The following is a 22,317-nucleotide window of genomic DNA, read 5'->3' on the forward strand; positions in this document are numbered from 1 at the left end:
CGTATTTACTGGCCCACAGATACGTGTGATGCTTCAGTCTAAAGAACTTCAAAATAAAACGACTCGAGAAGAAAGAAGTGCTTGGGAAGCTTTCAGGGCGGTAGTGCAACGTTTACTTGGAAAGAATAGGAGTGAAAATTATAGGGAGTTAATAGATTCTTTGATTGACCTATATCGCAATTTGGGTTGTAGAATGTCGTTGAAATTACATTTTCTGTTTCCCCATCTTGATTTTTCCGTCCAAATTTAATAAATGTGAGTGAAGAACCTGGTGAACACTTTCATCAAGATATTGAACAAATGGAAAGAAGATACCAAGGGCGCTGGGACACCGCGATGATGGGAGATTACATTTTCACATTGATTTTTGATGACAAGTCAGCTTCGCACAAGCGAAAAAAAGCGTGCTCATTTTAAAAATGTTCTGCATTATGTGCTTGTAGTAAAAGTGCATATATATTTTTGCTGAGTTTCTTTATTTTGTACGCTGTGTTTGTACTCCATAGTGATTAAGTTAATTCTGCATAATTTCTTCAGTGAAGCATATTGTAAGATAGCAATTAGCTTTAAATTTCTCGATAAAAATCAAAACCGAGCCAAAACTGCGGCTTAGACTAGCCATTTAATATTCACTTCTTCTGCGTACGAAAAGTGATAGAAATGCAATATATTTTAGCTGAAAATAGATGTTAGGAGCTATTACACGGAAACGAAAAATGACTTTTTTCTTTTTTTTTCTTTTTTTTTGTCAAGTTTCAGTTGATTTCATAACCAAATTTCTAATTTTGCCCCCAAAATTTTGTGTCGTCTCGTAAATACCAATTTAAAACTTACAGAATCAATTTCTGATCAAAAAATATCTGATACAATTTGACTAACCGTACAGTGTTGCCAACTCCAGAGATAAAAAATACTTAATTTTAAGGAAAAATTAAGAATGTTCTTAAAATTTGTTGAATAAATTTTCTTTCGCATGTAATATTGCAAATAAACTTACGCAGTTTAAAAATCTGTTCCTTTGCTTAAAAAGCAAGGCATAACCGGTTGTGTTAGGGCAAACGGTTTCTTAGTTATTACGCTTTAACGAAAAACGGAGGAAAAATTCGACAAATTATCCGATTTCTAAGGGTTAAAGACGAATTTTAAAGCTATTTTTGACATTTTGGGAAAACTAATGTTATGCACGTCATTAGTACCACCCAACGATATTAAAAAAAGAAAAGAAATCAGATAAACATAAAGTTGGTCAAAATTTGTTACCCAGTGACCCATGATACCCTTTGGAAATAATCGTGTTCCACGCACCATGATCCGTATAGTTTATTTGTGTTCAAAGAAAGCATTCTTTATTCCTTACACGGACCTATGAGTATGATTGCATTTCTTGCACTTGCAAAAAGGAGAAACCCAAAACAACAATAATTTGGCATCATCTTTTCCCTTCTTTCATGACAACAAGCTTTTCTATTTCATTCGCTGTAGCAGGTAATGATTGGTGCCGAGATTGGAAAGGCTTCTTGTTGTGTATATTTTTTTCTTTTGTTCTTGACTCAAACAAACTCGTGGTGAGTTGAAGGTTGTCTGTTGTGGAAAAACGGGTAGGGGACGAGTAAGTATACAAGACCATAAACTAAAAGCGACCGCAGTTACCAATAGTACTCTAATCCTGACTAAATACGGCAATTAAACTAAAATATCAGTAAGTTATTTCTTTATTATATTGTTTCGGTTATTATTAACATGAAAATTATACAGTTTCTATAATGTATTGTAAAAAAAGAGAAAGAGAGGGATGTATGGGATACGATCTGGTGTCAAAACAGCAGAAGAACTTTTAGTCCGCCATTCTTCCCACCTAACTACGGAGACTCCTTTAGGTTATATTCTGTTTTAGGTTTTTGGTTTCCTTTACAGCCATGGCGAGTTTCACATCTAATCTCAAGACAAGAGTTTTCCTGTTTATCTCTATATTTGCATACAAAATCTTGATTGCATACGCTAATTTATATTTAGCAGACAATCAACACTAAGTTTAACTAATGAATTCAATATTTTACTCCACTTTCCAGTTCCTTGTTCCAGCTCCTTCACTGGCAATTGTCAATTTCTATTCGCAATCGCGCTCTGCTACTGCAAAAAGCCCTCGAAAGCATGATTGTGAGGATAAACAAAACCGAGCATAATTTTGTTTCTTGGTTATATTTTTTATCATTTTATTATATATTTTGAAAATCTCTCCATAAATGGATTGATTTCTATTATTTTCACTTACTAATAACATAATTTTATCCATAAACGCAAGGGAAATGAAATAAATGCGAAAATCGTGAGTTACCGTATACGCGCCATTTTGGGGGGCAAGGTTATACCTACATCTATTTATTTAATGAACGGAGTACCGTAATTCATCTAAGAAAATAACGCAAAATGTTTCTAGACTATAAAATATTATTGTAGTGTTTATATTTTAAAGGAGTTATTAATAACTGCATTTTAACTTATTATTAATTCTTTGAAATGGCTTATGTATTGCCATATATATGCAAACCAGCGTATACCCTCTAAAAATTTTAAGACTACGGCATTATCCGTACCATAGTAAAGCCAACGGAATTAGCTTAGGTTTATTTTCGTATTGGTATAGTCTAAGCTGTTAGCGTACGCGCCTCTCGCGTGGAAGACCAGGGTTCGATTCTCGGCGGGAGCTCATGTGGCTCGGTTCCCACGTCAAACTGTAGTTGCACGTCTTATATAGCTTCGCTGCTGAAAGGGACGCTATACTGAAAGAAATCAGTTTAGGCTTATTTGCGAAATAAGTTTAGGTTTATTTGCGTATCAGTATACTGTTCTAATACATGTAAAATTAAAATCCATTATTATAATGTCCTGTTTGTTCTTTCGACTTCAGTAGAATTAACATAATTACGTAAAATATTGAAAATATTATTTCGGTCAGTTAATATCTTTTTTATAAATCTCCGGACATAATTAGTACAAATGTTCGTGTTAAAAAATATTTTCCCCTATAATTATAAATCCTTACCTTTTGAAATAACTTCAGATGAGCTTGAAGTTCGGCCATTTCTGAGTTCATTTTTTCCTGCAAAGCTTTTTTCTCAGCCTCAAACTTACTTCTAGCTTCTTCTCTGGCCTGGGCTTCTACTCGAGCAACCTGTGCATCCAACTCTTCCTCAAGGCTTCGTAAATGAGCCAAATGGGATTCTTTCTCCCTGATAATAAAAAGGTATTGATGAAATTATATTTATTGAATTGAATCAGATATATTTATACTGTGATTTATTCCTCCTTTGTCAATTATTGCAGTGTTGTGGTTAAGTTAAAACGAAATCATAAGAATTATTAATAATCATCATTATTAATAACTGAACCTGAATGTAAATATATTGGTAGAAAATAATAAAATAAAATGAATATTCAGAGGGAAGTGACGAAGCAGCACAATATTTGCGTGGGTTACTGGTAGAGAAATGTATACACAGTGAATAACAGCAACACACCGTAAGCGGAGAACGTCGTGATGGAAGCGAGCTTAGTTAATGTACTTTTGGCGACAACATATCTTGAGCCGAATGACAAGAGTAATCCCCGCTCCCTAAATCGCTGATTAGACCAGACTGACTATTTCAGATATTATCTTTTCCCCAATTGATCTATAACTCAGTGGTTTGCTTAAAACAATTAGTTATGAAACGCTTGCCTTTTTTCAAAATTACATTTTTACTTTTTTTCAGATATTTTCCCAATGTCTGATTGTGAGAGCTGTATTCACGACTAGTGTAACTGAAAGTTTTTCCTTTATATATTATATTTTCTTTCAGATCAATTCAGCACAGACAATAGTGTTGAGGATAACTGTGACATTGCAATCAACTTAAAAGTCATTTCAGTTGCCATGAAGCGTTGGTCAGCAGAACATCGGGCATTCATCGTGGGGGCGTTAAAATAAATAAATAAATAAATAAATAAATAAATAAATAAATAAATAAATAAATAAATAAATAAAATGAATTGTTGCTGAGCGTAAATCAACACTAATTGGAATCACGGTGCACTGTGAAGAAGATACCTTCAGGAAAATCGCGTACTGTTCGAACTTTACAGAATATTGAGAATGGCGGATATTAGCTTAAATTATTATTGTTTTGGAGTTTAGCGTCCCATTTAGCACCAATGCTATGTATAGCGTAACATGGGAATCGGAGTGCACGAGCTCTCACCAGGATTTAATTTAGAAATTCAGTATGAGTCCCAATGTGGTTGATGTCAGCTACGACGCAAGCTTTACTTTTACTAGGCAAGTGCAGGAACAGCTATTGTTTTGTGTACTGAAAAGGAAAACTTTATATTATTTGACTTACACTAAGATACATTATCTCTGGGGGCCAGAGTTAGACTCCGGGGACACCAGTACTCTTGCCCCCTCTTTCGTCGTCACTGCTTGATATAGGGCTACTAAGCAAACCTCACAAATAAATTCCGTATATGGTAGCCAATAGTTCTTCTGGAATGTAAAGTCTGGAATTTATAGTATACTTTACTATTATTAGGCCCCCTAATATTTTTTATTCAGGAGTGTGCATACCAAAACATTTAATTTAGATGATTATTATAAGAGATGGTAAAGCATATCCATAAATGGAAATTCAACGCATTTGATTCGTAACTCTCATTAGAGTAAGAGAAGAGCTAAGCATTTAAAAAAGTGAGCAGTAAATTTTCAAAATTTTACATGGAACATTACTCCAGTTAATCGAACATGAATGCCGAAACCCCAAGTGCTCACTGGTATCCACTTTTTGTCTGAAGCGAGCAGATTGTTCAGTTGTGTCTTCGACTCGCTTCCGTGAGCACCCTACCTGGTGTAAGATTGGTTCTTTAATGCTGTACATTGAGAATATTTAGTTCCTTTGTGATGTTCGAAGTTTCTTTTGACATTTATTATATTGTCTTATCATGCATTCAAAATTACTCACTTTAATTACTGCAATCACAGCTATCAAAGAGCGTCGAATTAAACTTTTGTTCGGTAAGCGTATAACAAGTGTCCACTCAAATCCCAGTCAAATCTATTAATGACTGGTTACAATCTTTCTGGGTATCTTTGTTAAAATCGGTGTGTTATAATTGAATTCATGGAAATACACAAGTTATCTACGTTTTTCTATACGGAAGATTTTCAACAATTTCTTTATAGTGCAGATAGACTATGGACTTTAAACACATTAATAATATGCTGAGCCAAGTAATATGTATTTTGTCAACCTGTGATAGCACTAAAATTGTTCTGTCCTAAGATTTTCCTCTTGAACTTCCGTTGAATTTATTGGAAGAACCATTTAGTCAATATGATCAAGTCATAAAAATTGAACGAGAAAATTTTAGCTCACCTTTTTCCTCCAGGTATTGATAGTGGTATTTGTATAGTACAATTACAACATTGGAAAAATATTCCTTTAGAATTGATTATGACAGATTTTAAGGTACGGGTTTCGTACGATAATCAACCCATTACTTTTTTTTAAGTGATAAACATACCTTTATTTCCTGCCCTTTGAAATGACTGGGACCGGCCCATCAAAACCTACCCCAGACCCATTCACTCCCCATATGACAGAGTTACACAAACTTCCCAGGAACTCTGGAATGCACAATAATACTAAGGACCATAATCCACCATCTATAATACAGCCAACTTCAGATTCAACTAATACTCTGACTTGCAAGGTATAAACCAAGAGGTTCGGGCCGTTCTTCCTCAGCAGATGAAAACTCGCGTGCTTGTGCAGAAACAGTGATTCTATCAATAGTTTTTCTAATCAGTTTTTCTTATGCTATTGTGAAGCAGTTTTCCAACAACAAATTTCAAAGATGAAGCTTTTGTTAAAAGAAAGTAGTAGAAAATAAAATATAGGGTAGGTATAGGTAAATACGCCATGTTGTATTCATGGCTTTAATTTTCATGAAACACAAAGCACAAGGTATGCGCGTTGCAGAGTACCCTTTTCCGTGTGTAGAAGAAAATGTGGAAATGATGCTACTCACTTCAATTTTGTACTCAAGATAAAAGAAAAAGTGTTACAACGTGGCGTATTTACCAGCACGTGCAGGTAATTTCGCCAAGTCTAGGTTACTACTAGAAACCTGTAATAAATTTTACAACTGCTTACATCGTCTGTATTATACAAACTCAAAATAGAATAACCGAAGTGCAATATGAAGATAAAAAGATAAGATGTAAAAACGATTATCTTCAAAGTTGAAAAGAAGTTCCAAACTGAGAAGTTTTAGTCACTGAGAAGATAAACAAACGGTATCACTGTAATGTGACTTAAAGAAAAAAAATCGATATTACTAGGATGCGAATTACCGGGCAAGATGAGGGGGATTTCCCCCTCAATCGCATTCTGTTCCCTCCAAACAAATTAACTGAAGTATCCCTACCGAGGATGCTCGCTTCCCCCCCAAACCATGCTTACAAGGGACATCACCCAATTGTCCGGCTCCGATTTTAATGCAATTTTTCTGCATGATAGAGGACATATATGTATTATTTGTGATGACAGAAATTTTTGCCATGGTGCATGTTTTCTATTTTTTTTTTATAATTTTTAAGAGTTGTGATGTGGTTATTAGAGATTACTGCAGAAGTCCCTTACTAACCTTTGTAAACGGAGCGTCAATGAAAGAACAACCATATAGATACATATAAGGCCTAGGGGGAAGTTGTATGGTAGGTATGACCTTGATGGCATCCATCTTGAAATCCGCCATTTTGAATTAAGGTCAAGTTTTTTAAATCGGAATAGGTTAATATGATACATAATTTCGGGCTAGAATTTAATCAGGAAGACAATGGTGAAGCTAGTGTTGAGATACACTCATTTGGGGAAAAGTTACAGACATTTAATTGTTCACTTACTACGTGCGAAAGTCACTTACCTCCGCTTCTAACCCGCGTATTAATGATAATAAGTGGGGAAAAGCTTCGGTAATACATATTATGCCTAGAGGGAAGTGATACGGTAAGGATATCCTTGACGGCACCCATCTTGAAATCCACAATTTTGAATTAAAGTGAAGTTTGAAAAATGAAAACCATAGCATGTGACACTTCATTTTAATAGCAAATTTTCTCCAAAAGCCAATGGTATGCTTATTTTTATTCTATAATTAACCAGTGTGAATTTAGGACTGCTTCTAATGTGCACCAAACGTCCATTATTCGATCTTTCAAATTGGCAACACTCCTAATTTTCGCCGCATGTTTTAAGATTCTAACTGGCACTCTGCAATTGTTGCCATGGCTCATGTTTTCTAAATTTATTACATTTTTAAGAGTTGTGATTTGTCAGTTCATGAATAGTGTTGGGATAAGCATCCAGCAATCTTTCTGAATTTTGAAGACTTGCCATGTAATTATTTATTTTCTATACCTGCCCTTCAAAAACTTCGTTTACTGGCATGAATCATCGCATAACGAAACAACTCCAACTTTGCATTCAGGTAATACCGAAGACGTAGCTTTTGTAGTAGATGAGACGAAAAATCAAATTGAAATTCACTTCGGAAAGGAAAACGAAATATGATTGTTGTGTAAATCAAGGGTCTTTTGTTTTGTTTTATATTTATTTCTTCATTGTATATTTATTTATTTTCTATGGCAATTTTTTTTAGCTAGTCAGACAAAAAAGTCATTCGTTTTCTAGCGATTGTTGTCGATAATTCATGATTGTAAAATTTATAATCAGTATTGATCGGGCACTCAATTAAGTTACACCTCTTTATAAACAAGTTGCCTTCATATTATGCTCATGCCACAAACAATGTTGTGGGAACAGTCATATAATGCCTCTTTGATATTTTCTAGCATTGCTGCTGTATCTTAAATGTATTTATTAAGAATATTTTATTGTTTTTCGTTTCCGCAACATGTAGGCTACATTTCCTGATAATTTATTGTTCGTATAACACCAATTTGTTATAATTTCATTTGTATTTCTTTATGTCACATAGGTCCATAGGTTCTTCATGTATTCTCGTTTAAAATAAATAATTACATTTTAAGTTTTCACAATTCAGAAAGATTGCTGGATGCTTATCCCAACACTATTCATGAACTGACAAATCACAACTCTTAAAAATGTAATAAATTTAGAAAACATGAGCCATGGCAACAATTGCAGAGTGCCAGTTGGAATCTTAAAACATGCGGCGAAAATTAGGAGTGTTGCCAATTTGAAAGATCGAATAATGGACGTTTGGTGCACATTAGAAGCAGTCCTAAATTCACACTGGTTAATTATAGAACAAAAATAAGCATACCTTTGGCTTTTTGGAAAAACTTGCTATAAAATGAGGTGTGACATTCTATGGTTTCAAACTTCACTTTAATTCAAAATGGCGGATTTCAAGATGGCTGCCATGAAGGATACTCTTACCATATCACTTCCCTCTAGGCATAATATGTATTACAAAAGCTTTTATCCACTTATTATCATTAATACGCGGGTTAGAAGCGGAGGTAAGTGACTTTCGCACGTAGTAAGTGAATAATTAAATGTCTGTAACTTTTCCTCAAGTGAGTGTATCTCAACACTAGCTTTACCATTGTCTTCCTGATTAAATTCTAGCCCGAAATTATGTATCATATTACCCTATTCCTATTTTAAAAACTTGACCTTAATTCAAAATGGCGGATTTCAAGATGGATGCCATCAAGGTCATACCTACCATACAACTTCCCCCTAGGCCTTATATGTATCTACATGGTTGTTCTTTTATTAACTCTCCGTTTACAAAGGTTAGTAAGGGACTTCTGCAGTAATCTCTACCCAGACAGCAATTTAAGCTTGCTGCAAGTTGCCACAAACTTGCTGTCGCAAGGTCAATTAGCTTGCTGCAAGCTATACTATGCAAGCCAATTAGCTTGCTGCAAGCTTGTAGCAAGCTAGTTAGTTACATCTGGGCAAGGCTTGCACAAGCTTGTCTTCACAAGTTAAACACAAGTCAAATTATCTCAAACGCAAGCCAAGTATAAGCGTATTCTCATCAATGGCAAGCTTTATTAAGCTTATTGCAAGCGAAAACACGCCAAACAAGTTATATGGAAGCTTGCAGTAAGCGAATTTAGATAAAACAGTATGAAATCAGTATAATTTAACCGTCTGACTAAATCTTGCTACAATATATTTTCCCCTCGCCTTCCCAATTATTGAAGCAAATGCAACAACGGTGAAAACAGCCAAGTCTCCCATCCACTTCTGCAAAACATCAAAATAAGCAAAATTGTTACGCTTTAGTTGTGACAAGCAACGCGTTTTTTTTTTAAGGGTTAAGCCGGTCAAAGGGTTATGCCCTTTCTTCGGGACGAGAGTTATAGGTATGGGGAATTTTCTTTATTTATAGGGGGGCATTGAGGGTTAGGAGCATTATTTTATTTTATTTCATTTCATTCTTATTTGTGGGCATCTTTTTTTATTATTTTTTTTATTTTTTTTATTTATTTTTTTTAATTTTTTTATTTTTATTTTTATTTTATTTTATTTTATTTATTTATTTTTTTTATATATGAGAGATGAGGTGAAGTGCTGATGGACGTCACAAACACGAGGGTAATGTTAGTATGGACGAGTGAATGGTTATCTTCTGCCCTGGGGCGTCACAGGGCTGATGAGGACAGATGAAGCCCGCTGCTAGCAACATTGATGGAACACTAGTGCAGAGATGGATAAATGCATGGACTAAGATGAGGTGGACGGTATATAGCAAAATCGGCCTTGTGGGGGTCATTATCGTCTAAAGTCGTATGGTACAGAGTAAGAAGATGTTGAAGAGGTGTGGCTTGATGTTGAGGAGGGGTATCATGAATGATGTCCTGGTGAAAGGTGTCGAGGAAGAGCGGATTACCTTCGGCAATGACTTTTGTTATGTATTTTGTGCGGAGTGTTTCCAAGTGTTGTAAGATGGTGGGAAAGTTGATACGGCGATAGAGATCGGCAGTTGGTGCTGGTAGTCTTATGCGATAGGCAAGGCGGAGAGCATGACGTTCGGATATTGCAAGTCTAGTATATAGTGTGTCAGGGGCAGAGATCCAGCATATATGGCCATGTGTGAGAGCAGGTCGAAGGAAAACCTTATAAGTCTTAATAACAGTGTCAGTATGTAAGCCCCAAGTGGTGCCCACTAGCCGCCGGAGAAGGTTTAATCGATTTGTAGCCTGTGATCGGATTTTCTGTAAGTGAGGTTTCCAGCTGAGTTTTGAGTCAAAGATGATTCCGAGGTATGTTGCTTGTGATGATGGGCGTATGAAAGTGCCATTGACGTGAACATGAAGAAGAGCAGGATTGCGATGAATTCGTGATCGGCAGCGAGGTGGAAGAAAAATGATAGCCTGTGTTTTGAGGGGATTTATTGTTAGGCGCCACTTGTCACACCAGGAAGTGAAGGCATCAATTGCTTGTTGAAGTGTTCGATTTATCTGTTGAACAGTGTTGGCTGTGGTGAAAAAAGCTGTATCGTCGGCATATTGATATAATGAGACATTTGGTGGTAGAGGGGGCATGTCTGCTACGTATAATACATAAAGAAGGGGTGAAAGAACAGAGCCTTGAGGAACACCACAGTGAAGAAAGATCGGATGTGAAAGTGATTGGTTGACGGTAATGTAAGTCATACGATTTGAAAGGAAAGAATGGATACATCTGATGTAGGAGAAAGGAAGATGAAAAGAGAGAAGTTTTGCGATGAGGCCGGCATGCCAAACTTTGTCAAAAGCCTTTTCAAGATCGAACAGTAACAGGCAGGAAGGTTTGGAGGTATTGTAATGATTAGTTATGGCAGTCGTGAGGCGTAAGAGTTGATCGGAAATACTGATGTTTGGGCGAAAACCAGCTCGATGAAGAGGAATGAGGTTTCGTTCAGAAAGATGGTTATGAAGGCGACTGACAAGAATGCGTTCAAAGATTTTGCTGAGTACTGATGTCAGTTGTATAGGACGGTATGATGAGAGTTCTGTAGGAGATTTATTGGGTTTGGTGAAAAGTAGAGTTTTTGAGATTTTCCATTGTGGTGGATAAAAGCCGGTGCGGAGAATGAAGTTGTATATGGCTGCAAGAAGTGTATATAAGACGGGAGGAGAGGCTTTTATGAGTTTATAAGTAATATGGTCAAAGCCAAGCGCCGTGGTACGTTTCGATTTGATGGAGGCTGAGATATCTGCAGGAGTAATGGGATCATTAAGAGGTGAATCGGTGAGTTGATGGTGAATGTTGGGTTGTAGGAGGGGGGAGTGCGGATTTGCAAGGCGTTCGACACGTCGGGTGATAGTTGGATGTGGTAGTTGTACGGTAGGGGTAAATATTTCTTGGAAGAAGGAGGCAAAAGCATTTGCTTTATCAGTATCGGTTTGGAGAGGATGATGATGAGAGATGATAGGGTATGATGTATGTCGAGTTTGACCAGTTAACTGATGGAATTTTTGCCAGAATTTGGTAGGATGTGATGTAGTTGAGAGGGAGTTGCAGGTGGAGATCCAACGTTTTCTTTTATAGGCAGTAAGGTAATTATGAAGCATGCGGGTCCAACGACGATGCTGTGCTAAGGATATAGGATTATGAGTACGTTGAAAGTCACGGAAAGAGCGACGAGAAGCAGCAAGGATGGAAAGGTATTGTGGAGGGATCGGAGGTTTGTGTGGATGACGTATACGTAAGGGTATGTTATTGTGGGTGGCTGTGTCAAGAGATGCTGTGAGTTGGTCAACAAGGTCATAGAGTTCGTGCTCTGAGGTAGGCTCTGGAAGATGCTGTATCGAATTTGTAAGATCCGCTTGGAAATTAGCCCAATTTGCATGCTTATAATCAAAGTAGTGAATGGGCGGTGGTTGTGTTTGAGCTGAATGGGTGAGAATAATATCGAGTAGTATCGGAGCATGATCGCTGCCGAAAGGTGGGAGAACCCTAAGATTTTGAATATTCAGAGACGCAGAGCTAATAACTATGTCTGGGGAAGTGTTGCTGATGGGGCGAGATGGCGATGGGAGATGATGAAAATCGGCGGCAATGATATTAGAGATGTAGTTGTGAAACTGTTGTTTCTCAGCCTGCGGGCTTCAATGAATATTTATGTCTGCCATGATGATGTAATGCCGAAAAGTATTGTCAATGTATTGAAAAAATTCATATGGTATGGGGTGGCCTGGTCGAATGTAGATAGTGCATAGAGTGATGATTTTGGTGCGAAAATATAGTGTGACTATGGAATACTCGGGAAGGTTATGTGGCTTTGGAAAATAGTGAGTGCGTACAGGGATATTGTGATATGTTCCAATTGCAGTGCCTCCATTTGCTCGTTGGTATGGTCTAGAGCAATCATGACGGTGTAGTTGAAACTGTGGAAAACGGACATGATGTGTAGGTTTGAGATAGGTTTCGTTCAATGCAAAAGCCTGTATTTGTTTCTCCCTTAGGAGTTGTTCAAAAACTGCTTTGTGAGTGAGAAGAGATCGGATATTAATGAACAGGAAAGTGACTGCCATGAAGATTGATAGTGTTTTAGAAGTTGTTGGGCGATGGTTGTAAATTATAGAGAAGGCCATTCTGGATCTGTTTTAGTAGATGTGATGGAAAAGTGGGCATGTGGACCGGTGTAAGTGGCAGAAAGTTGTAGGCCAAATAATTGTTGGGCTATGTGATCGACCTGCATAAGAATGTGTGGGCGTAAGAAGGGCTGGATATTTTGAAGAACAAGAGTGGTGAAACGGAGCAAGTCCTCAGCTGTGATGGGTTCTCGTAAGGAGTTAGCAGGTGGTGTAGCGGAATCGGTGGTGCGGATGGGAACGGATAGTTCAGGTTTATCAGTAGGTGGAGCAGGTTTTTGATGGCATTTATAACTATAGGTTGGGTGTTGTTGATGGCAGGTATTGCATAGAGGTGTTTTTTTCAGGTTAGGACAGTTGTTAGTGGAATGGTCCTCATTGCAGTGTCCACAGCGGGGTGAGTTTGGACAGTTTTTAGTCAGATGTGAGGCATATGTTTGGCATCTTTCGCAGCGGATTGGGAGTGGTGGTGAAGTGCGGGATGGTTCTACTCTATGACGTCTGCGATAGATATAAGCACCATTTTGCAGCAGATCGTCTACTGTTTCCTTGGATGTTGTAAGAACTCGAACGAGATAGGTGGGACCGGACTGACACTTGATGCGAATGCATTTGTGAACTTCATAACATTCGAGTCTTAATTCGTCAAGGATTTCTTCATCGGAATATGCTGGTGGAACGCCTTTTATCACCACTGAAAACATGGGTTGGCGTCGAGGTGGCGGTGGTTGCTTTTTTCTGGTTTGAGAGAGAGCTTGGATGTTAGCTTTGTCGCCAAAGATGTGAAATCCTGCTTTGTTTCTTATTGTAGTAAGGAAGTTTTGATCTGGAGATTTTATAATTATTCCGTTTCTAGTGAAGATGATTTCTGAAACATTAGCTCGCGGATAGTATTTCATAAGTTGAATTAGAATGTGTTTTGGATTAGAGTATTTTTTGTCAGCATTAGTGAGAAGATAATTGAAGGTTGCTGGAGGTTGGTTTGAATCGATGTCCATAGCTAGATCATATAGGTCACTTTCGGAAGCCTGACTGACAGGAGATCTTGATCGAGGACGAGGTTGCTTTTTCTGATTTTGTGATTGTAGTGTTTCACCTGATCGTTTTTGGGAATTGGGACCCGTTCTGGGTTTGGCCCCCTTGCACTCCATCGAGTTCACAGGGGACACACCCACGGATCGCGAAGACTGCGGAGTGGCCGAAGCCAGTACAATATGAGAAGTGAATAACAATGATCAGTCAGGATGATGTCGATGATATGATGAAACGGTGTACAACGATGATGATAGGTTTCACCCTCCAGCACTGAAAAGTACTGTCAATCCCAGAGAGAGCGTATGCGTGCTAGTCTCTATTGTGCGTATGCTACACAATGTCCTCGAAAGCACGTTAACGATTCTCAGCTAGGCTAGGCTTGGTACAAAATACAGCTCGTGACGTATGGTACGTCTAGCTGTTGAGAGAGTATGTAAGCAACGCGCCGTTGCTTCGTACAAATATCTAATACGATGTTATATTAGCCGCGAGTACTTGAAATTTCTACCCTTTTTTTATATAAAAACGCAGAAAAATATTTATACTTTAAACACAGCATTCAGAGAAGTTTATACTGTGAGTTAAACTTGAAGTTTATATTAAAATATCTGCAACAGTTCTGTATTCTTTCGCGAAATAAGTAGGCTCAAATCTGCTGCCATCTATGTTCACATTTATGCTTTATACATAAATACTATAATTCGTTATGCCTCATGGTTACCGAAGTATGAGGAAATAAAGAGCGACATTATAGGTACGTGGGACTAGAGTACTAGAGTACTAGACGGCACAATTAAAACAAATAATTAAGTTTGTCCTTTATTCAAGCTGAATGCTAACAAGACGCCAACAACGCGAACACTACCTTGTCGCCGAAAGTTGAGGTCAGCGTCACGTGGTTTTTGAGAACAACTGAAAATCGAACGCGCGCTGGCTTTTTACTTCAATCTAAAGAAAAGCGTCTCGCAAGTGAAGCGTGGGTTGCCCGCACCACAGCTTGCGCTAAGCAGAAATAAGCTTTTGTGTATAAGCCAAAGCGAAATAAAATCAAATAAAAGCAACAGGCAAGCTTGCGGTAAGCAAACATATGGAAGCTTGCAGTAAGCGAATTTAGATAAAACAGTATGAAATCAGCATAATTTAACCGTTTGACTAAATCTATGTTACAATATATTGTCCCATCAACTTCCCAATTATTGAAGCAAATGCAAACCGTGAAAACACTCAAGTCTCCGATCCGCTTCTGAAAAACATCAAAATAAGCATAATTGTTACGTTTTAGTTGTGACAAGCAACGCGTTTTTTTTTGTCCGTCGTCCCGCTAAAGGGTTTTGCCCTTTCTTCGGGTAAGTGCTTTAAATAAAATGTAGTTTGCAGTTTAATGTGGTCGGTCTAAGAGGTGCACAAGTATATAATATTTATTTATTTATTAAATACATATACACAGAGAGGGGATGGAAGGGTGACAATAACATCTAATGAAGTACAAGCATACTGTAAGGATGAGACAGCAATATTGTAGAAAATAATACGTTTATTACCATGTAGTGCGGAGTTAAGACGAGTGCAAAACTGGAATGAATATGGTACAGGAGGCAATATAGAGAGAAGTAGATGAAGATGAAGTGAAGTGCTCTGAACGCCACATCACAAGGTATTTGTTAGTACAGACGAATGCAAGTTATCTTCTGTTCCTGGGGCGATTCAGGAACTGATGGAGACAGAGGAAGCCCATGTTAATAGGTAGTTACGGTGCGTATGATGGATATATGAAAGATGAAAGCTCACGTGGTTCGTAGATGTGGAAGATTTCGGGATCCACTACAGCATCATCGAGTTGCAAATTATAAAGAGTCATGAAGTGCTGTAGGGGAGTATCAACGTAAGCTGAGGGTGCGTCGTGATCCCGATCGTACCGTAGGATATCAAGTAACATGGGATGCTGCTGGTCAATTCGCTTGCAAACGTACCGAGTACGAAGCTGTTCGAGATGGTGCAATAAAGGTGGAAAGTCAATCAGCTCGTAAAGTAACCGTGTCGGATGCGGTAAGCTGATGCGATGTGCTAGGCGTAGAGCATGGCGCTCTAGGATAGCCAACTTCTGATAGAATTTTGGCGGTGCAGATGTCCAGGCAGTGTGACCGTATGTTAATGTACTGCGCATAAATGCTTTATATGTATGAAGTACTGTTAACGGTTTTAAACCCCAGGTTGTACCAACTAGGCGCTTGAGGAGGTTGAGCCGATTTTGCGCTTGGCGTATGATCTTGGTGAGGTGTGGGGTCCAAGTAAGTTTGGAGTCAAATATGACACCAAGATAAGTAAGAGTATTTGACGGCACGACAGGTGTATGGTCTACTTGGAGGTTTAAGCGACTTGGATTCCTGTAGATACGTGAACGGCGTCTACGTGGCAGGAAAACAATAGCCTGAGTTTTGGTAGAATTAATACTTAATCGCCATACATTACACCAGTCAACGAATGCATCAATTGCCGTTTGCATAGTTTTACTGATGGATTGTACTGTGCGGGCTGTCGTAAAAAAGGCGGTGTCGTCAGCAAACTGAAATATGTTGTTGTTGTTTGGAACCACAAGGTCGGCAACATACAGTAGGTATAATAAAGGAGACAGTGACGAGCCTTGAGGAACGCCAGATTGGATGAAGATCGGATGAGAAAGTGTTCCGTTAATAGAGATATATGCTAGTCACCCTAGTAAGAAAGAATGGATGAATCTGATATAAGAGGATGGTAGAAAATAGTTATGGAGTTTGTACAGTAAACCAGGGTGCCAAACTTTGTCGAAAGCTTTTTCTAGATCAAAGGCTACCAGACAAGAAGGAAAACCTGTGTTGTATTGATCATAAACAGCCGTAGATAGTCGTAATAACTGATCCATTGTACTAAAATGAGGTCGAAAACCGGCTTGATGAATAGGAAGTAGATTATGAGTTGCAAGATGAGCGTGCAAGCGGCGGACTAGAATGCGTTCTAATATTTTGCAAAGGCAACTGGTGAGATGAATAGGGCGATAGGACTGTACGTTAGTTGAAGGTTTGTTAGGTTTGGGAAATAGAAGAACTTTCGAGTATTTCCAGTCGATTGGAAAAAATCCAGTTCGCAGGATGAAAGTATATATGGCGCTGAGAAAAAGTAGAAAAGCAGGTGAGGCTTGCCTGATGAGAACATAGGTAACAGAATCAAAGCCTGGTGCAGTGTTTCGTTTACGGAGCAATGTTTGGCGAATATCATCTGGTTGGATCGGAGTGATAAGTTGATTATTGGGCTCTAAAGAGTGGCTGATAGATGGGCGCAGAGAAGCAGATGTTGGATCTGTACGTCGGTTTATTGAATTTTGTAGGCGCTGCGGTGTATGCCAACCAGGAAGAGGTGTAAAAATATCTTGAAAAAATGAAGCAAACGTATTCGCTTTATCCATATCAGTGATCACTGCCTGATTATTGTGAACAATGGGGTATGGTGTGCGGGATACTGTACCGGTGAGTTGATGGAATTTGCGCCAATATTTACGGGGGTGTGATTCACTTGCAAGTGTGTTGCAAGTTTGATTCCAATGGCGTTTCTTATAGGCAACAATATAATTGTGCGTAATTCTAAGGTATTGGCGATGAAGTCTAAGCGCTTCAAGATTACCCGTAGCGAGGTACTCACGATGTGCTCGACGAGAAGCGGATATGAAAGATAAATAGTGCGGAGGCAATTTTGGTTTATGTAATTGTACTTCTGCTGTTGGAATGGAACGGTGTGCTGCATCTTGAATAGATTCAGTAAGAGCGGCTATTGTGTGATCAAGATCACATTGTGTAGTTGGCATGAGTAGTGTATTAATAGCATTGTCCAAATCAGAGCGATATTGCTCCCAATTAGCTCGTTTGTAACAGAATACTTTCTGAGGAGGTAGCTTAGGTTGAGAGCGAGGAGAGCAGTGAAGTGCAAGTTTGATAGGTACATGATCACTACCTATAGAATCGAGCACATCGATATGTATACTCTGCGAGAGAGATGTTGATGTGATGACAACATCAGGAGTAGTATTGCTGACAGGGCGTGTAGGTTTCGGTAAAACATGGAACTCGGCAACTGTTTCAGTCTGAAGAAAGTCGAGAAAATTAGTTTTATCTCGCTGTGACCGGCTATGAATGTTTAGATCTGCCATGATAATGTAATGCCTAAAGGTAGAATCGATATATCGAAAGAAGTCATAGTTGATTGCTTTGCCTGGACGAAAATATATGGTGACGAAGGTGACAGTTCGGCCTCGAAAATAAATAATCATGACATTATGCTCAGGAAGATGGTGTGTGAGCTGAAATGGAACAGTAACTGCTCGATAAGGAAGACGTTGGCTAACACCTATAGCTGTACATCCGTAGACTCTTGGGCCAGATGGAGCATCATGTCGGAGAAGATGATATTTCGGAAAATAGCAGGAAAGATGTGGTGCGAGGTAAGTTTCGTTAAGTGCAAAGGCTGCTATGTTTTCTTCTTGCAGAAGTTGTGCGAAGAGCACGTGATGGGTTAAGACTGATCTAATGTTGAGAAAAAGTAAATTATAAGCCATACTGATACGTAGTATATAAGTGTATGTAGAAGCACCCATATTAAACATAGACTTCGATTGGCTGAATTTGAAAGTGAACTGTAGGTCCGGAATAGGTAGCATGAAGTTGTAAGTTAAACAGTAATTTGGCTGCATACATGATCTGATTCAGGATGTGGTTGCGATCAAAAGGATGGATATTTTGTAAAGATACAGTAAGGAAGCGCAATAGATCTTCAACAGTTATTGGGTGGCGTAGCGAATTTGCTGGTGGTGTTGGAGTGTCAACAGAACGTATCGGTACAACAAGTTCTGGCTTAGCTGGATCGGGTTTAGGCTTAGCTTTGCACTTGTAGCTATAAGTGGGATGTCTTTCAGAACATCGGTCACAGTGTGGTGGTTCTTTAAGATTAGGGCAGCTTTTTGTCGGATGTTCCAGTGAACAATAGCCACATTTGATGGTATTCGGACACTCAGATGTCGGATGAGAATTATATTGTTGGCATTTCTCGCATCTAACCGGCAGAGGTGCTGGTGTGCGAGATGGTTCCACTTTGTAACGACGCCGGTATATATATGCACCGTGTAGAAGAAGTTGGTCGATCAACTTTGTTGATCAGTAAGAACGCGAACTAGGTATGTTGGACCCTGGTTGTTCTTGATACGTATACACCGCTTGACAGGTAGTCCTTCTTGATGTAATTCAGAGTAGATTTCCTCATCGGTGAAGTCGGGTTCTGCGCCACGAATGACCACGGATAACATTGGAGGAAGTCGTGGTGGTGGTGGTGTCTTTCGTCCGCTCGAGCTTAAAGTAGATATTTTTGCTTTCAACCCAAAAATTTCGAAAGTCGCCTTGTTGCGGACGTGAGTGGCGAAGTTTGGATTGGTCGATTTCAGGATTATACCCCGACGAGTCTTGATGATTTCTCTTATTTCTGGACGAGGAACGTATTTTACAAGTTGCTGAAAGACAGCGCGCACTGTGTCGTATTTCGGATCATAATCAGTTAACAAGAAGTTATAAATGGTTTCTTGATTAAACAAAATTTGATTTTCAGCGGAAGTGGATGTCCAATCCATATTAGTGCTAGGATTATTAGCAGCAGTAGGATCTGCGATTGGTGTGAGACGTTGTTTCTTTGGATCCAATGTTTGCTCGCCATCAGAAAGAGATCTCGAACGAATTCTTCGGCCGTTAGCTACACAGGTGGCATAAGATGTTGGAACACTGGTGGTAGCTTGTACTACACGCGTAGTGCCAGTAACAATACGCGGTTGCGTTTTTTGCCGACCATTTGGCCCGATATTTAATGGAGATGTCTGAACCAGATTCGACTGTCCGGGAGCATTGCCTGAGTCCGCCATAAAGATGAAGAGTACTAGGGCCGAAGCCCAAACGGAGATGAAAAAAGATGATGTTCAAAAATCAAGGAACCCTTCGAAAGCGAGAACTTTCGTCAATCCCCTAAGTGTAGTATTTGTGTTATGCTCACAGGTACGTATTACTATACCTGGTCCTCGCTAACACAATAACAGACACAAGAGAGGCTAGGTTTCTTGTTAAGATATGTTTTTTTTAAGCAACGCTTTTTTTAACAAGAGTTTCATTCCCATCCAATGGATGGGCGGGCCGTAGAAGGCAACACCTTCTCTGTGGCCAGAGATATTTTCAACTTTTTTTGAATTTGATAACATGGGGAATGATTTCAGGCTATAGAGTAATGTGGATTGAAGTAAGGAACTAATAGCAAATCAAGTTGACGAGGATGTGAAAGAGGTGGCTATTGTGTTAAAATGTTTCTTGGGTACATGTGCGGAGGTTATGAGCAATATATATGTGGATTTCGGTGGTAGATACGGCGGTCAGGGTTATACTGATCTATGGCTTCGGTACATTCGTATATTGCTAACAGATGATCCAGTGGTGGGTAGGCATAGCGTGGTACAGCAGGAACTTGGTCTAACAGCTCATGAACAAGGGGATGTACCAATTGGATTCGTGTCACTATGTAGCGTTGGCGTAGATGGTAGAGGTGTGGCAAAATAGTTGGAAATTGCGCACGACGATATATTTCAGCAGTGGGAGTATCGAAAGCGAGAGAGTAGGCCAGACGTAAGGCATGTCTTTCGAGAACTTTCAGACGTTCATAGTAAGTTGGTGCTGCTGATAACCAGGCAAGATGTCCATACGTGAGTGCTGGGCGTACGAAGACTTTATATGTTAGCAGTAGAAGTTTTGTATTAAGACCCCACGTGGTGCCTTTAAGGTTTCGTAAAAGGTTCAAACGGCGCCGGATATTAGCTTCCAATTGTTTTAGATGAGGCTTCCAAGTAAGATGTTTGTCGAATATTACTCCCAGATATTTGAGACTGTTTTGAATTGGGATTGAAGAGTCAAAAAGGGTTAAATGTAGACGTTCCGGATTGCGACTGTTACAGTATTTATTGCGTTTGAGCCCAAAGAGAGTCATTTGAGTCTTAGTTGAATTCAGCTTGAGCTTCCATTTCAGGCACCATGTAACTAGTTTGTCCAAAACTGGTTGTAGGAGTTGATTAATGCGATCCACAGAAGATCCCAATGCGATATAAGCGGTATCATCAGCAAATTGTAAGGCATATAGTGGGGGCTGAGGTTGAGGCATGTCGGCTACATAAAGAATATATAATAGAGGAGATAAAACAGATCCTTGGGGCACACCGGCGCGGAGTTGAAAGATGCGTGACTTTGCCCTGTTGATCTGAACGAAAGCCTGGCGCTGATGTAGAAAATTGGCTATTAATCGGACATAGCTGTGAGGAAGTAGACGTTTGAGTTTGTAAATTAACCCCTCATGCCAAACAGTATCAAACGCTCTTTCAATATCAAAGGAGATCAAAACAGATGGTAAACGCTTATTAAAATGGTTGACAAATAGTGTAGAAAGTTTGAGTAATTGATCAGCAGTGCTATAGAGTGGACGGAATCCAGCTTGAATAATTGGTAGTTTGTTCGTGATTAGTAGATAGTGATGTAGCCGTTTTACCAGAAGGCGTTCTAGTGTCTTGCTAAACACGTTAGTAAGGCTAATGGGTCTGTAAGATGACACAGCAGTTGGATCTTTGCGAGGTTTTAGAAAGACCACAATTTTAGCAAGTTTCCATGTAGTTGGAAAATAGCCTGTAGATAAAATAGTTGTATACAAAGAAGCAAGTAAGACAAGAAACGCCACAGGTGCCTTAAGCAGTTGACGATACGTAATTGAGTCTGCCCCCGGAGCTGTGTTGCGACGGCATTTAAGAACAGCTGTAATATCATCTGATGTTATTGGAGCAGTGAGCTGATTTGTGGGATCAAGGTGGTAGTTGAAATCAGGTTGAAATGATGGCTGCACTAGAGAACCAGCGTGTGAGATATGGGTATCTGTAGGACAAGTGAACAAAGGTGTAGTGTGTGGAGTGAAGACTCCCTCAAGATATGTAGCGAAAGCAGTTGCTTTTTCTTCATCCGTCGTTGGTACTTGGTCAGCACATATGATAGGGTATTGTGGGCTCTGTTTCTGAAATGTTAGACGTTTAAAGGTATTCCAGAATTTAGTAGGATTTGTTTCTTGGCGCAAAGCATTACAGGAGGCACGCCAGTCTAGTCTTTGCGGGCTACTATGTAGTTCTGAACCGTTCGTTGGAATTGACGATGGAGAAGAAGAAATCGGCGGTCATGTGTGCGACGAAACTCTGTTAAATACTCGTGTGAGCGCCGGAGAAGATCGAGGGCGCGTGCTGGTAAACGAGGTCTAGATGATTTGGTGGTACATTTAGGAACTGCGTAATCCGTAGCGTGAGACACTATGTCAGTCAGAGTATGTGAGAGTGTTTCAATAGATGCAACTGATGTGAGAGTAGGTGCAGTAGCCGGCAGATTTTCGTGCTGTACTGGTCCCACCGAGCTTTGCTAAAGTTATATCTGGGTGTGCGTGGTGATGCAGATGCAGTGGATGTCAGACGTGGAGTTATAGAGAGAAGTATTGGGAGATGATCACTACCTATGGAACCAAGGACATCTATAGTAGTAAGTGGTAACAGATTATTGGAAATGATTGCCACGTCGGGACTAGTGTCGCTTTCC

The 22,317-nt window shown here is 39.2% G+C and overlaps 1 protein-coding gene across 1 annotated transcript in view; it reads right to left on the reverse strand.

Annotated features, from left to right (window-relative positions):
* The window catches only part of LOC145688467 (ras and EF-hand domain-containing protein-like), a 261,492-nt gene that overhangs the window by 93,717 nt on the left and 145,458 nt on the right, over positions 1 to 22,317 (reverse strand). The window contains exon 3 of the mRNA XM_081762733.1: positions 3,044 to 3,230. Coding sequence (XP_081618859.1) covers positions 3,044 to 3,230 — 187 coding nt within the window. The remainder of the gene's footprint in view (positions 1 to 3,043; positions 3,231 to 22,317) is intronic.

This window comes from Thermobia domestica, chromosome 6 (genome assembly GCF_964235325.1).
Source record: "Thermobia domestica chromosome 6, izTheDome1.hap1.1, whole genome shotgun sequence".
Classification (NCBI taxonomy): Eukaryota; Metazoa; Arthropoda; class Insecta; order Zygentoma; family Lepismatidae; genus Thermobia; species Thermobia domestica.